The 17496-nt window shown below is 40.2% G+C and overlaps 1 protein-coding gene across 8 annotated transcripts in view; it reads right to left on the reverse strand.

The window, feature by feature from the left end:
- LOC146374245 (chloride channel protein 2-like) overlaps positions 1-17496 on the reverse strand; it is a 216858-nt gene that overhangs the window by 69329 nt on the left and 130033 nt on the right. For 4 of the 8 annotated variants that reach the window (XM_084950684.1, XM_084950685.1, XM_084950680.1 and 1 more), the window contains 5 exons: positions 13427-13450; positions 11478-11501; positions 10714-10792; positions 10030-10155; positions 7866-7950 (listed from right to left, as the gene is read on the reverse strand). In XM_084950684.1, coding sequence (XP_084806810.1) covers positions 7866-7950; positions 10030-10155; positions 10714-10792; positions 11478-11501; positions 13427-13450 — 338 coding nt within the window. The remainder of the gene's footprint in view (positions 1-7865; positions 7951-10029; positions 10156-10713; positions 10793-11477; positions 11502-13426; positions 13451-17496) is intronic. The other 4 variants (XM_084950686.1, XM_084950687.1, XM_084950682.1 and 1 more) reach the window with 2 other exon arrangements.

Consider the following 17496-nt stretch of genomic DNA (forward strand, 5'->3'; position numbering starts at 1 on the left):
TTGATCCACCTCCATAGGGTGTCCCCAGTGCATTTGGCTACAATAAAAACAATGAAAATGTAATGAGTTTCTAATCGACTGGAGGTGGTTGCTGGTAATAAGTGCAAATGCAATTCTGTAAAGTTGTGGGGAACAGGAAAACAAAGAAATATGGGAATGGAGGAAAAAAGAGAAAGTACACAAAACATGTGGGAGGCATATACTGTAGACGGAGAGAAATAAAGACGAGCATGGAAAAAAATGAACAGGGAGTCAGAGGCATGAGACAGTAGGAATAAAAGAGCGAGAACACTGTCAGATGGGGATTTGTGGGGGAGTCTCAGACAAAGCGGGAAAAGAGGTTTATATAAGCGTGCATTTAGAAGCTTGGTGGGAGTCCTCTTTATGGGAGTGAGAGCCAAAGAAAGCAGAGAAAAGGTGGCGGGAAAGAATAGACTCAGACAGCTACGCAGACAACCTAATGCTTATAAATTTATCCTCTTGCATTATTAATTCCATCAAATACCTTTGAATAAATAATGAACAGGATGATGAGGGAGTCTTTGCCTCTTTGGCACAGCTGAGGAAAACGCAGCACATCTACCTTTTCATGCGCTTTGTATGGTACACGTAAAAAAAAACAAAAAAACCCGGTGTCCTCTGTGTGTGTGTGTTTGGGTGGGGGTTAAGTGTTGGAATCTGGGCTTGTGCTCATGATTAAAACAAGGGTGAGTGTACCGTTTGAGGACAAGAAGGTGTTAAAGCTATGATCAGGCGATGGTGTACATACGACCGAAACAGAAAAAGAAATAAAATGAACACATCAAATGACTCAATAAATTAACGTAGCATTAAGTGAATTAAAAATAATTAAAAAAAAATACAGGGCCTTCATTTATGAAAGGTTTTTCTGTATTTATATACATTTGCAGAGATTCATTCAGACCCATTCATTCAATGCATTTTCATTCTACATTCCTTCCATATTCAATTCTTTTACTTAATTTTTCAGTTATTATTGTAGACAACTTTACTTCATCATGCAAATGAGTCAGCTGTCACACAGGGGAAACGCTGCACTCATTGGTTGACTGATCCTTACAAGTAAAATAAGTTAAGATACAATATACAGGGTGGGCCATTTATATGGATACACCGTAATAACATGGGAATGGTTGGTGATATTAAAGTCCTGTTTGTGGCACATTAGTATATGTGAGGGGGCAAACTCCTCAAGATGGGTGGTGACCATGGTGGCCATTTAGAAGTCGGCCATCTTGGATGCAACTTTTGTTTTTTCAAATCGGAAGAGGGCCATGTGACACATCAAACTTATTGGTAATGTCACAAGAAAAACAATGGTGTGCTTGGTTTCAACGTAACTTTACTCTTTCATGAGTTATTTACAGGTTTCTCTTTGTTCACAGCCATTGACATGTCGAAGAGGTTAACATGTGAGGAGCGGAACGAAATTGTGTTGATATCTGGTGAACGCAGTAACCGGGGCATTGCAGCAGATTTCAATGCAAGACACCCTACGAGACCACCCATCTCCCATGCTACAGTTAGCAAACTGCTTGCTAAGTTTCGTGAAACTGGTTCAGTGTTGGATTTGCCAAAATGTGGACGCAAGAAAACTGTCACTAATGAAGAAACATCAGTGGCTGTCCTAGCTTTATTCAGCAAGAGCCCACAGCGTAGCACTCGCCGCATGTCACTGGAGAGTGGCATTAGTCGAACATCCCTTCGGCAGATATTAGCTTCTCACAAATGGCACCCGTACAAACTCCAGCTACTGCAGCATCTCAACGAGGATGACCCAGATCGGCGCACAGAATTTGCAGAATGGGCAAAACAAAAATTGGAACAGGACCCTCAGTTCACGCAGAAGATTTTGTTCAGTGATGAGGCAAACTTTGATGTGAATGGTGAAGTTAACAAACAAAACCACCGCTATTGGTCTGACACTAACCCACATTGGATGGATCCCTCCAAGACTGTTGGAACAACAAAAGTGATGGTTTGGTGTGGTACATGGGGGTTAAGGGGGTAAAGCTGGCACGTTCCCTGAGTTTTTCCAGCAAGATGGTGCACCGCCACATTATGGGTGCCAGGTCCGAGCATTCCTAGATGAACAGTTTCCTGGAAAGTGGATTGGTCGTCGTGGGCCAGTTGAATGGCCCCCAAGGTCTCCCGATCTGACCCCCTTAGACTTTTATCTTTGGGGTCATCTGAAGGCAATTGTCTACGGTGTGAAGATACGAGATGTGCAGCACCTGAAACTACGGATACTGGATGCCTGTGCTGGCATTTCTCCTGCGGTTTTGATATCAGTGTGTGAAGAGTGGGAGAAGAGGGTTGCATTGACAATCCAACACAATGGGCAGCACATTGAACACATTTTATAAGTGGTCAGAAGCTTGTAAATAACTCATGAAAGAATAAAGTTACATTGAAACCAAGCACACCATTGTTTTTCTTGTGACATCACCAATAAGTTTGATGTGTCACATGGCCCTCTTCCTATTTAAAAAAACAAAAGTTGTATCCAAGATGGCCGACTTCTAAATGGCTACCATGGTCACCACCCATCTTGAGGAGTTTGCCCCCTCACATATACTAATGTGCCACAAACAGGACTTTAATATCACCAACCATTCCCATGTTATTACGGTGTATCCATATACAGTGGGGCAAAAAAGTATTTAGTCAGCCACCGATTGTGCAAGTTCCCCCACTTAAAATGATGACAGAGGTCAGTAATTTGCACCAGAGGTACACTCCAACTGTGAGAGACAGAATGTGAAAAAAAAATCCATGAATCCACATGGTAGGATTTGTAAAGAATTTATTCGTAAATCAGGGTGGAAAATAAGTATTTGGTCACCTCAAACAAGGAAAATCTCTGGCTCTCACAGACCTGTAACGTCTTCTGTAAGAAGCTTTTCTGTCCCCCACTCGTTACCTGTATGAATGGCACCTGTTTGAACTCATCATCTGTATAAAAGGCACCTGTCCACAGCCTCAAACAGTCAGACTCCAAACTCCGCCATGGCCAAGACCAAAGAGCTTTCGAAGGACACCAGGAAAAGTATTGTAGACCTGCACCAGACTGGGAAGAGTGAATCTACAATAGGCAAGCAGCTTGGTGTGAAAAAATCAACTGTGGGAGCAATCATCAGAAAATGGAAGACATACAAGACCACTGATAATCTCCCTCGATCTGGGGCTCCACGCAAGATCTCATCCCGTGGGGTCAAAATGATCATGAGAACGGTGAGCAAAGATCCCAGAACCACACGGGGGGACCTGGTGAATGACCTGCAGAGAGCTGGGACCACAGTAACAAAGGCCACCATCAGTAACACAATACAACGGCAGGGAATCAAATCCCGCAGTGCCAGACGTGTTCCGCTGCTGAAGCCAGTGCATGTCCAGGCCCGTCTGAAGTTTGCCAGAGAGCACATGGATGATACAGCAGAGGATTGGGAGAATGTCATGTGGTCAGATGAAACCAAAGTAGAACTTTTTGGTATAAACTCAACTCGTCGTGTTTGGAGGAAGAAGAATACTGAGTTGCATCCCAAGAACACCATACCTACTGTGAAGCATGGGGGTGGAAACATCATGCTATGGGGCTGTTTTTCTGCCAAGGGGACAGGACGACTGATCCGTGTTAAGGACAGAATGAATGGGGCCATGTATCGTGAGATTTTGAGCCAAAACCTCCTTCCATCAGTGAGAACTTTGAAGATGAAACGAGGCTGGGTCTTCCAACATGACAATGATCCAAAACACACAGCCCGGGCAACAAAGGAGTGGCTCCGTAAGAAGCATTTGAAAGTCCTGGAGTGGCCTAGCCAGTCTCCAGACCTCAACCCCATAGAAAATCTGTGGCGGGAGTTGAAAGTCCGTGTTGCTCGGCGACAGCCCCAAAACATCACTGCTCTCGAGAAGATCTGCATGGAGGAATGGGCCAAAATACCAGCTACTGTGTGTGCAAACCTGGTAAAGACCTATAGTAAACGTTTGACCTCTGTTATTGCCAACAAAGGTTATGTTACAAAGTATTGAGTTGTATTTTTGTTATTGACCAAATACTTATTTTCCACCCTGATTTACAAATAAATTCTTTACAAATCCTACCATGTGGATTCATGGATTTTTTTTTCACATTCTGTCTCTCACAGTTGGAGTGTACCTCTGGTGCAAATTACTGACCTCTGTCATCATTTTAAGTGGGGGAACTTGCACAATCGGTGGCTGACTAAATACTTTTTTGCCCCACTGTATATGGATACACCGTAATAACATGGGAATGGTTGGTGATATTAAAGTCCTGTTTGTGGCACATTAGTATATGTGAGGGGGCAAACTCCTCAAGATGGGTGGTGACCATGGTAGCCATTTAGAAGTCGGCCATCTTGGATACAACTTTTGTTTTTTTAAATAGGAAGAGGGCCATGTGACACATCAAACTTATTGGTGATGTCACAAGAAAAACAATGGTGTGCTTGGTTTCAATGTAACTTTATTCTTTCATGAGTTATTTACAAGCTTCTGACCACTTATAAAATGTGTTCAATGTGCTGCCCATTGTGTTGGATTGTCAATGCAACCCTCTTCTCCCACTCTTCACACACTGATATCAAAACCGCAGGAGAAATGCCAGCACAGGCATCCAGTATCCGTAGTTTCAGGTGCTGCACATCTCGTATCTTCACACCGTAGACAATTGCCTTCAGATGACCCCAAAGATAAAAGTCTAAGGGGGTCAGATCGGGAGACCTTGGGGGCCATTCAACTGGCCCACGACGACCAATCCACTTTCCAGGAAACTGTTCATCTAGGAATGCTCGGACCTGGCACCCATAATGTGGCGGTGCACCATCTTGCTGGAAAAACTCAGGGAACGTGCCAGCTTTACCCCCTTAACCCCCATGTACCACACCAAACCATCACTTTTGTTGTTCCAACAGTCTTGGAGGGATCCATCCAATGTGGGTTAGTGTCAGACCAATAGCGGTGGTTTTGTTTGTTAACTTCACCATTCACATCAAAGTTTGCCTCATCACTGAACAAAATCTTCTGCGTGAACTGAGGGTCCTGTTCCAATTTTTGTTTTGCCCATTCTGCAAATTCTGTGCGCCGATCTGGGTCATCCTCGTTGAGATGCTGCAGTAGCTGGAGTTTGTACGGGTGCCATTTGTGAGAAGCTAATATCTGCCGAAGGGATGTTCGACTAATGCCACTCTCCAGTGACATGCGGCGAGTGCTACGCTGTGGGCTCTTGCTGAATAAAGCTAGGACAGCCACTGATGTTTCTTCATTAGTGACAGTTTTCTTGCGTCCACATTTTGGCAAATCCAACACTGAACCAGTTTCACGAAACTTAGCAAGCAGTTTGCTAACTGTAGCATGGGAGATGGGTGGTCTCGTAGGGTGTCTTGCATTGAAATCTGCTGCAATGCCCCGGTTACTGCGTTCACCAGATATCAACACAATTTCGTTCCGCTCCTCACATGTTAACCTCTTCGACATGTCAATGGCTGTGAACAAAGAGAAACCTGTAAATAACTCATGAAAGAGTAAAGTTACGTTGAAACCAAGCACACCATTGTTTTTCTTGTGACATTACCAATAAGTTTGATGTGTCACATGGCCCTCTTCCGATTTGAAAAAACAAAAGTTGCATCCAAGATGGCCGACTTCTAAATGGCCACCATGGTCACCACCCATCTTGAGGAGTTTGCCCCCTCACATATACTAATGTGCCACAAACAGGACTTTAATATCACCAACCATTCCCATGTTATTACGGTGTATCCATATAAATGGCCCACCCTGTATATTGTATCTTAACTTATTTTACTTGTAAGGATCAGTCAACCAATGAGTGCAGCGTTTCCCCTGTGTGACCTCTGTCATCATTTTAGGTGGGGGAACTTGCACAATCGGTGGCTGACTAAATACTTTTTTGCCCCACTGTAAATGGCCCACCCTGTACTTTAAAATGAAGGCCCACATTCAAGTAATGTTAGAGAAGGTGGAAAATAATGGAGCCTGTCAGTATTACTTACTTTCATAATAATGAAAGTAAGTTCTACTGATATGCATGTCTGATTTTCTTTTAATTTTTTTCTGTTAATTTCAACTGTATTTTTATTTATTGAGTTATTCACTTCTCCTAATTTTGGATTTTTTAGTCTGCAACACCAGAAAAAAAATTGCAACAATTTGCTTTATAAATAATTTGCCTAATTGGCTGTTTGTCAACAAATGCATTAATTGTTTCTCTGGTTAGGCTTTTGTGCCGATTACAAGAAAATTTCTGAAATGTAAATGACATATCACTCATTTTTTAAAATATGATCTCACATTTTCATTGTACATTTTTGGGAAAATGAATCCATTTTTGGACAATTTTTTTTATTTTCTGATTTTCTGTTGCTCATTGGAGGAAGTCGTCAGCAGAATAGTTTATGATAAAAGTAATCACCCTCCTGTTGGCCTACAAAAAGTCCAGGTACACACATTATGGACACATATACATGTGCAGCCTTCACATGTTGAGGTGACCCTCTCCCTCCTAAAACAGTAAACTGTAAACAGTAAGTAGAGTAGTGTGTGACTCTTCAAAGACATGCCCTTGGCAGCATGTAGCACACACCAAACTCTTCCTGGCCTAGTTGACTGAGACACTGACCGACTTTCCCTGCTTGACAGCCAGTGGCAGGGGAAGATGGAAACTACAACGATGCACCGGCACGCACACACACACACACACAAATCTGCCAGTGCGCACATACAGACTCACACAGTGTAAAACTAGAACTAAGCACTCTGCTGCCTTCTTGGAGACAGTGTACTGTATGTGCAAGCCACTGATGCAGTGGTGGGTGTTAATGCCTCCGGACAAAAAAAAAAAATCCCAACTAAATAAGAAAGAAAAAAAAAAACCCCGAAAGATGAAGAACAAGATGACGACACCCCCCAAAAAAAAAAAAAAAAAAGAAAAAGAAAGAGAGGGATTGTCTTCTCAAGTTAAGTTACACACAGGCACACACTTTCATCTGAAAAAGAAGGACAGAGTATGGAGCAAGAGCACCCCCTCCAAACTCTCCACCAGCTTCCTTCTAGGAGCCCGTGGTCTCTTTCACAAGCACAGAAGAGCCCTCAGGCTAGGACAGGATAAAATAAGACGTCCCTCAGTGCACTGGCAACTGTTGCAAGCTGAATAATCCATGTTAGGTGACTCACGCAGTCCACCCCGAGGTAACACCTTCACAAACTACAGTAAGTGGATCTCCTGAATAATGTCTGAATTTATGAGGCAATCATAATAAATGGGAATACCTGTCAGAGCAACCAGGTGGACAAAAAACTGACTCAGAGTGGATGAATTTATTTGAATTTTTTTTGTGAAACAAGCTAGTTTCCATTTTCTTACTAATATTGGTTGACAATCAGCTTTTTATTCATTTAGGCTTGGTCTTATTTACAGTACGGACCTGCTGGGTAATGTCTAATTGATGAGTTGTTGTTTTGGTTTTTGTTTTTTTTAAACTCTCTGTCTCTCTTCCACAGCATGTCTTTTATCCTGTCTTCCTTCTCTCACCCCAACCGGTCACAGCAGATGGCCGCCCCTCCCTGAGCCTGGTTCTGCCGGAGGTTTCTTCCTGTTAAAAGGGAGTTTTTCCTTCCCACTGTCGCCAAAGTGCTTGCTCATAGGGGGCCATATGATTGTTGGGTTTTTCTCTGTATCTATTATTGTACGATCTACTGTGCAATATAAAGCGCCTTTAGGCAACTGCTGTTGTGATTTGGCGCTATATAAATAAAATTGAATTGAATTGAAACTAACTTCAGCATCTTAACCAACTTACCCAATGACAGCGAAGGCAGGAAGCTCCTGGAGGTCAAAGGGAAAGTCTAATCGGAAGCGGGTTTTAAACAGGGCTGTGATGGTCTCTGGAGAAAGAGAGAGAGGACAAGCCACTGTATCACTGAACAGACCTCAAAGTCATTAAGCGAGGTAAAAAACAGGTCTTCTAAACACATGTAGGGCAATAAATAAAATATATTAAAGCTACTGATGCATCACTGACTGATCTGACTGATGGAAGGAGTAAAAAGGAAAACTTCAGCTTACTGTGGAGGTGATGACCAAAAAATGGTAAATGGCCTGTATTTGTATAGCGCCTTACTAGTCCCTATGGACCCCAAAGCGCTTTACACATTCAGTCATCCACCCATTCACACACTGGTGAAGGCAAGCTACATTGTAGCCACAGCCACCCTGGGGCGCACTGACAGAGGCGAGGCTGCCGGACACTGGCGCCACCGGGCCCTCTGACCACCACCAGTAGGCAACGGGTGGTGTCTTGCCCAAGGACACAACGACCGAGACTGTCCAAGTCGGGGCTCGAACCGGCAACCTTCCGATTACAAGGCGAACTCCCAACTCTTGAGCCACAATCGCCCCAAAACTCCAAACCTCACAAAACCTGACCACATTAAACAACTGGTGGGAGAAAAGGCTGTGAAAAACTAAACCACTAACAAGATCCTGGAAATCCCAAAGAAGTTTGGATGCCTGCCACTGAGAACTTCTCAGTTTACTGTTTTGGTAGGAAGAAAATTCTATTTTTGGAACCTCCAGTGTTGCAGCAAGTCTTTGTCCTTTACTCAGTATATTATTTATACTTGCACACATGTAACTAGTAAAATAATGACAGAGCTTCATTTATACACAGATTAAAAACCCCATTGCCCCCAGGCTCAGGAGATATGTAACACTCCAAGAGCCAAACCTGCAAATATCAACATGTGTGGTATCCACAGAAACCTTAGTATCTCAGCTAAATGCTCATATAAACCATTTCTACAACCACCAAACGCAGCGAAAACAAGCAATGATTAAAAGAGCAGTTACGTAAATGCGCAAAAGTCCACTAAACACGCACAACCGGGCCAAGAATTCTCCAGACTTCAGGTAGCCATGAAAACAATGGCTAGTTAGCTTGCAGGGCTCTCGCGCATTCCAAAACACCAAGTTTCACCATGCTCCAACCAAAATTCACTAGACAAGCTACAAAAGAAGACCACAAAAATGTCACTGAGATTCTATTGGCTCAACCGATTAAAAAGAGGTGTCAATCATGCAAATTGCCCAATAGAGGCCGAGGCTACAGCCCCTCAGAGTTTAAATCCCCAGAGGCCATTTAAACTCACCAGGGTGCAGGACAGAAAGGGCCCGCTGACTGGGAATATGTGGTTAATTCTTCAAAAATATTCAAAAGACAAGCATTTCTAAGCATGGTAATGAAGTTAAATAATTTCTGCTGTTTAATACCTAAAACAATTCAACTCGTATATGGTGTCCAAGGTGCGCCAAAATTGGACATCCTGTACAACACCTGGACATTTATTTATTAAAAGTCCTGCAATTTTTCACAGTTTCACTTTGGAAGCATAAATTTTTGTTTATAAATTGATTTCTGCTTTTCTGGATTACAGTGTCAATTAAAGCATATTTTAAAAAGGGTTATATGCTAGAAATTATTTGCTATTATATTGTATGTTATATGCTAAAAAATTCCCAAATTCATAGCAGACTGACTCCATCTTATTGCTGCTTTGTCACTGTCTTAATTCACAAAAGTTGCTGTGAAGACGTGACGTGATGGCTCAGCGCTTGCAGACCTGGTCCCCGTCTCCAAACCACTAAAATATTGGACCTTAAAGTGGACTCACTCTGATCATTTCCAGCCTTATATTTGAATTCTAACTGCATGACTCACAGCTCGTTCCTTATCGATCTTAAACTGAGCCTTGGTGAAGCCCCTCAGTTTATCCACTGTTTGAACCAACTATAAGGCCACTCTTGCTTTGATACGACTTTTTTCTGATTTTTTGCCCCTCAAAAACAAAAGACACTGAACATGCCACAAGCTACTACAAAAATGGATTTGATTGTGCTGGACTAAGTGTTCCTAATAAAGTGCTTATACTGTCTTATACTAAGTACAATGAACACATCAGTCTTACCTTCATCTCTGTTCCAAACAGCTAATACCCTGAAGATGAAGGCACTGAAAGTGGCAGCAAAGAAGCCCCTCCAATAGTTCCTCACAGCAAAGAATGTGGAAGTTACTTCAATACTGAACAGCACACCTGAAACACACAAACACCACAAGGCATGAGCACTGACATTTAAAATATGCACAAACAAGTTAAATGGACTTTTCTTGACATGCAGACTTCATGTAACACTCATGTAACAACAACATTTCCTTGCATTGCACACAGATGAATTTGTTCGCCAGCGTCTGTATTCACACATGATCTCCATTTTTGGAAATGTCATTTACCTCAGTTAGCTCAGGCTTAGCAAGATGAATTCATGGTGGGGTGGAAGCACAGGCTGAAGAAAAAACAACTAGAAGCTAAATAAATGATGTCACTGATACAAAGGCGTGTAGTGTGCTCCAAGGTTGTACCAGGGCTCTAAATTTAACATGAGATGATACGAGGGTGTGCAGAAAGAGAATACCTCCGCAAAAAAACATCTCCCATGAAACAGCACTGATTGCTCCATCCATTTCAGCAACATGAAGCCCATTATATGTTAAGTGGGTTACACATTGTAAAAGTTAAACAGTGCTTACACATTTAGCTCATTACAGAGTGCGACAGGCTTCAGGTACTACATCACGTTTGCTTTAGGCTCACCTCCTATGGGGGCAGCGAAACAGCAACCAACTCCCACGGCACAGGCTGCTGCCAGCATCTCTATGTTCCTCGACTCATTCTGAAACCACACAGTGGTTAGATTTCAGTCACCAGCAGTCATTCAACAGCAACCACAACAACAACAACAACAAAAGTGAAAAGGAAAGAAGTGAGTCAATTCATTACATTTTTTCTATGACACACTTTTAATAAGACATCTAAGCAAAAAAGTGCATCCGGAAAGGATTCGGTGTTTCATTTGTTCCACATTTTGTCATGTTACAGCATTATTCCAAAATGGTTTCACCTACACCCTCCATATACATGCTCCATAATGATGAAGTGAAAAAGGTTTGCTTAAATTTATTTTTTTATCAACTAAAAAAAAAAAAACTCCTCCTCCTCCTCCTCATAACAACAACAACAACAACAATAATAATCAACAATTAACAAGCAAAATAAAATATTCCTAAATCAAAGCCAAATTGAATTTCAAATGAGTACAAAACAAATTGGATGTCTTAAAAACAAAACAAGTCAAAAAATATTTAAAAAAATACCATGGATATATGAAAATAATTTTTTATATTTTAAATTAAACAGTAATAATATTAATGAAGGATCATATAATGAGCTGTGTCGTAAGACAGTCAGAAAGACAGTGGGAAAGGGACAATCATGCTGCATGAGCGCGGGATGGACTGTGGTGCATTATGGGAATAGAGTTTTTTTCCTTTCTTTTTGACATTTCTGGTCTTATTTACCTTCATTCCTATGAGACCGATGTCCTTCAAGCAGCATGGCAGTGGTAAAGGAAAGTTACTGCGTGTTTTACTTTCACAACAGAATATTTTATGTGGAAAAGTTGGTGTGGACGAGAAGGTGTGTGTAAGGCTCAATATTTAGTAAACTTCAGAGAACTTTCCTCTGTGAATGACAAGTAGGGATGCATGGATTATGAATTGTGAATTATTCTGAGCAGATTCCAGGATTGCACATGCAACTTTGTCTGATGCAGATTTTTGTTGTCTTTATTTTGTTTGTCTCATTTCCCCTGTTATCCCACCAAAACACACACAAAACAAAACCACTGAAAAAAAGATGTTTTTCAGTCTATCAAACATTTTTTGAACATTTAGAAGAACCCCCCCAAAAAAAACAAAAAACAAAAAACAAAAACAAATCATGTAATACTACACTGGCCAGGGCCATCTTGTTTGCTGACATTAGTCAGCAGAGCCTAAAAATAAGCTGATCCCCACTAAAAAACTGAATCACACACTAGCTGCTTAAAATCAGCAAAAACATGTAGCAAAAAAACCTCAAAAACAAACCACTTAATAAATAATCTTTACTTGCAAATTATAACTTATTACTTCTTCGGAATTACCAAAAATCCAAATGTTAAAAAAGGGTTGGCCACTTACCTAAAGGGGAGTTCTAACCCAAAACACCAAATTATTTATATTTCTGTTCCCTCTGCATGAGGCTTAGTTACTCCAAGTTCAGAAAGTTACTGCTTATCTCCGTTGTCACAGATTTTATTTTAAACTGATAAAATTCAGTTTACCTGTAGATTCAAGTAGATTCAATCTACTTTCAAAAATATAAAAGGATAAAGTAGAAATGAGTCTTTAGATGTTTTAGCTTCATTCATACTTCCTGCAACTCAAAGGCATGATGCCGATACCACCATGCTTCACTATAACAGCTGCGGTGATGAGCTACACATTATGCCTGGACTTCTCCCCAAACAGTTCCACTATTGTCTCGTCAGAACAGATAATCTCCTCCCTAATGGACTCGTTTAAAGTACTCTGAGTGAACTATCCTTTGCCCTACTGTATACTGAGAGAGGTCTATGGAACTGCTCTACCATGACTGATGATACAAGATGGTCCTCTGTTTTGCAGGTTCTCCATCTTTTGGAGGACTTCTAAAAATCTTTGAGTTCTTGGACACTTCCCAATCCACAGTGTTCTGTTTGGCCATTACAGACCCAGTGGCCTCAATCAACTTCTAGACAAATCTGAAGTAACACTAAAGTTCCACTAAAGTACTTAAAGAAGGACAGACTTGCTGTTTTTATTTCTAATAAATCATAAATAATAAATGAAGATAAAGTAAATTCTCTGTTCATTTTCACTAGACTCAAATATTGTTGGGTATGAATAGTACACACAGTGGCTTTGATAAAGCTTTACAAATGCTAATAAAAGAGAGTGTGTGTTTTTGCTCTTCTCTTTCTCCTGTCTTTTAGTCTTTAACTGTATTTGAACAGTGGTTTATGCATGTATGTATGGGCTTACATAAGAAATAAAAACAAATCTTTTAATGGAGCCTGACTAATAATTTTAAGGTGAAACAAATGGGGAAAAAACTTTATTTCTAGGCTTAAAACTAGTGCTGTCAGCGCTAATCTCGTTAAAACGGGACGCCGTCAACGTGTTAGCGCATTATCGCATTAATGCGTTAGCGCCGTTCAGCCCCATGCACGGGGCGATCTGCGCTAACTCGTTAACGGAGATTTGCGGCGTTAATGCAGTTATGGTATTAGCGGCATTTTAACGAGATCAACACTGACAGCACTACTTCAAGCATGTTTTGTAGACTGGATAGTGGAATAAGTAACAAATGGAGCTCAGTAAATCAGTTTGACTTTAGCTGTAGGGATGAAGGAATGTTCATGCCGGGAATTTTGCAGCTGAATTACCTTAATCCCTGTAACACCGGGCTCCTACAGGAAGCATGGGAGTAAGAGACACAAGTTAAGCTAGCAAAGAACAAATGCAAGAGTCTTTTTCATTACTGCCTAAACTCGCTGTGTGATGCTACAAGACTCAAGAAACAGAGTCCCCGGTGTTTTAGCATTAAACTCAACATTTCCTCCGCTGACATTTACAGCTCAAATAAAACGCATTTTATCTTATAATATCTAATCACATGCCAGCTGTATTCAAACAAGAGTACTCAATGTGTATGGGAAAAATATGAAGTGCAAAAAAGAAAAAAGAAAAAGCTGTTGTTTTTTTTTTAAAGTATGGCACTCTGAAACAGAAAGGTAATTTTTACAGCCCGCAGGCTGCATTAGCATACTGTACTTCAACCACTAGAGAGGACCAGATACTGCTGCAAAGGGACTCTTCACACATCCACACAGGCAAATACACACTCAGCATTAATATGCCATAAAATGCATGACAACACTCTGGAGGGATGGAGAGCAGGATGGAATAACAGAGGGTTACAGGTAGACTATTTAATGAGGCCCATGATAGGGTTTTCAGAAGAGACTAATATAAAGGAAGAGAGGCAGATGGAAAATTTAACAGAAAAATAAATAGCGGAACGAGAGGGAAAATAATGGCGTGGAGGGGCAGAATGCATTGAATGACGGTTGTAAACTAATTACTGCTGCTACATTTAAATTGGCTGGATGTAAAAGTCAGAACAGACCGGAACTGCTTGTTTTCACGTATACGGACATACGCAAAAGCAAAGAGCATTTTTACTACTTTTTATCTTCACCTGAAGTGAAATCAGATAATGAAATGCGAATTTAAATGGACTCTAGTACATTTTTTATTCACAACAATTAGCATTAAAACCATCTCTTGGCTGCACGGTGTGTTATATATTCTCAGAAAGACATTTCAAAAGGTCAAATCTATGCACCAACTGCACGACTCTTCCTTCTAGAATAGCGTTGCACGAGTCACACTTAAATTGATTCTTATTTGTCATCTTGTACTAGGCCTTGAAAAAGAAAAAAAGAAGAAGCTATTTTTGCAGCATCTCCCATTATCCAGCTTTCCTCTAAATGGCTACCCTTTGTAAATACAAGGTTTGAATCCAGGTGTGCTCACAGACTTGGCTGTATGCATGAGAAGGACATATAGGGAACACCAAGGAAAGAGCTTTGTATTTTTAGCTAAGAAATATAATATAATTGTTCAGGCAGCTGTGGGGTATTATGTCTAAATGTGCAAATCCACCTTAAGTATTCATGCCCCTGGTGTATTTATTTAAATTCACAATATGTGGCCCTATTTTAGAAAGCATTCTGTCCAGTTTATTTAGAGAGTTTTATCGTTTTTGGACAAAAACTTATTTTGGAAGAAGTTAGCCGGCCTGCATGGCATAAACTTTTTCTAACAAAGTCAAAGTCAAGTTTATTTCTACAGCACAACAAAAGCTGTTGACCAAGGTGCTGTGCATCTAAAATAATCAAATGACATAAAAGCATAGGGCAAGAATTTAACAAAAGAAACAAAATGAGAAAACCTGAGTAAGAAATAAAAAATAAAAGTAACAGAACTCATTCTGATTTAAAAGCTAGAGAATGAAAGTGGGTGTTTGATGTTGGAGAAGTCCTGATGTAAAGGGGCAGTTTGTTCCACAGCACAGCCACAGCAAAGGCCTGATTCCTTTTTTGCTTTAATCTGGACCTCGGGAAAGCTAGAAGGACTTGGTCAGCAGTTCTCAATAATCTTGAAAAAGTGTACAAACTACCAGGATGAACTATAACACGGGGCAAAGCAATCACAGGAACTTTGACGTGTATATAGTGTGAAGAGAGACTTTGGGTGGCATCATTATAGAGCAATAAAGTCCATGTAGCGAGTAGGTCCAGGTGGCTGGATGGGTCAGCAAAACATTATCTGATATTTGTATTGGCAATACAGTGTTTACCTTTAGCTTAATGGTGTATTGTTGATGCGGAGTAGGGATATAGTACCCCAGCTTTGTTTTGTACTTTCTTCAACTTCTCAACTTTTCACCACCCCCAACGGACATGCTCACATCTCACGAGAAAAACAAAAAGTCAAAGGTTTTTCTGATTTCCTTCAGCTCCCAGCTTCCTCTCCCAATGGATACACACTCAGCGTAATTTCCATCTGATTTTTTTTTTTCTTCTTCTCCCTATTCTCATTAGCGCTTCCAAAATTTCCATCTCAATCAATGAATACGTTTCTTGGAAGAAATGATGAAAAGATGTATTTGTGTACAAATAAAAGTGATTCAAACTTCAAAAAAAGGATATAAGTGGTTGTTGACTATACATGAGCTGCAAGAGAGCAATTCCTGAAGAAGAAAGAAGAAAAAAATCTGAACTTTTTAACTGCCCAAATAACATAGGGACAAAAAGTTAGAAACTAACTAACAACTAATAGCTCTATGTTGAGCCTATGTGCTCCATAAAAAGTAATTAAAAAGAAAAAAGCTGCAGGCTTCAGTATCCCAAAAATCCACCAACCCTGCTGGAAATAAGTTCCAGCTCTGGTCTTCACCCTCAAATATTCTTTTTGTTCTTCCTTCCCCATTTCTCTTCATCATTACCCTTTCTTTCAGGCCTTCTGCTCTCTTTTTTTGTTACTTCGAACTCAAACAGCTTGAAAAAAAAAAAAAAAGAAAAGAAATGTCAGCACCCCCTCCTTCCGCTGTGTTCGTCATCTCTTAGCTTTTGTTTAGTTTTATTTCCTGCATTTTTCCCTGACCTGGGGATTTTGCAAGGGTTGGCTCAAGATATTGCAAAGTTGCTTTTGTGAACCATTCTGAACAACTGAAACTGCCCTCCATAAATTCCCTGCCTACACTGAAAGACCCATACATACTATGCATTAATTTGCATCTTAGAGTAAATGGACTTAAATCTCACAAATCCATGTGCCAGTAATTACAAATTTAATTGCAGATCCACCAACTCTAGATTGCATAAGTTACATTCATACAGTTACATTTTGAGTCTATACTCACATATAGTGGGCATTTAGTTCTGGATGAGAAATTCATGTATATACTTTAAACTAACTTGCTATTGTTTGCTTGTCATTCCTAAACTCCAACTAAAATCCCCCTCTAGAACTCAAATTTTCAATTTTCTGATTCCATCTTAATGTCAAAGCAGTTGGTACGTCTAACCAGAAATGCATCTATTAGGTCTCCTTCAGAAACACAATAGTAACTTTAAGGGGGTTCATTTATATTTTCATATCTATTTAGCTTTGAGTGTCCACATTAACACTGATGCAGGTGCAAATCTTTTAGTTTTTGTAAAAATTTAGGAATACGCTTATTTATGTGCAACACGGCCTCAGAATTTTTGGATAAGTCGGATCAAGGGGGTATCTTGTGAAGTTAGTCTTTAAAAAAAAAAAGAAAAGAAAGAAAAAAAAAGATTCTCTCTTGTGTTACTGATCCTCTGCTGCAGCTCAGCAGGGGCACGGTCTGTGCCAACATACAGGGGTACACTAAGACTTTCACTATGTTTGTATAATTCAGCCACATATTTGTTTAAAATTTCAGACTCTTCATATAACAAGCAGCACAGATTTTGTCCCTCATCATTTCCGCTGGAAGCACTGTATAAGGTGGTCTTTCATGTGAACATCACACATGTTTTGTTCAAACGTTTGATCAGTTTGATCGGTTTTCATAATCTCGGGAATTAAAAATGTACTAACGCTATGCTAATTAATTCAGGTATGTATGTATTTGGTTAAGTAGCAACCAAGGCTTATTGTCTATTTGGTACAATTCTAGCAAGTACTTGGAAAAGAGTTTTTCATCTAGTGTATATCTGGCATTCTGAACAGGCCTATTCTAAATTTTATTTTGATTTGACTTCTGTTTTTTACCTAGATAGAACTGTAGTTTAAACATTTGCTAAATTGTTCAAGTTTCAATGAAATGAAAATACAATTTCAATCTCAAGAATAAGAAATATTTTTATACAAATTCCACAATCATATATATTTGTACATTTCACAGGTCAGCTGAGTA

This window comes from Perissodus microlepis, chromosome 14, assembly GCF_051167445.1.
Source record: "Perissodus microlepis isolate ML-2025 ecotype Zambia chromosome 14, ASM5116744v1, whole genome shotgun sequence".
Lineage (NCBI taxonomy): Eukaryota > Metazoa > Chordata > Actinopteri > Cichliformes > Cichlidae > Perissodus > Perissodus microlepis.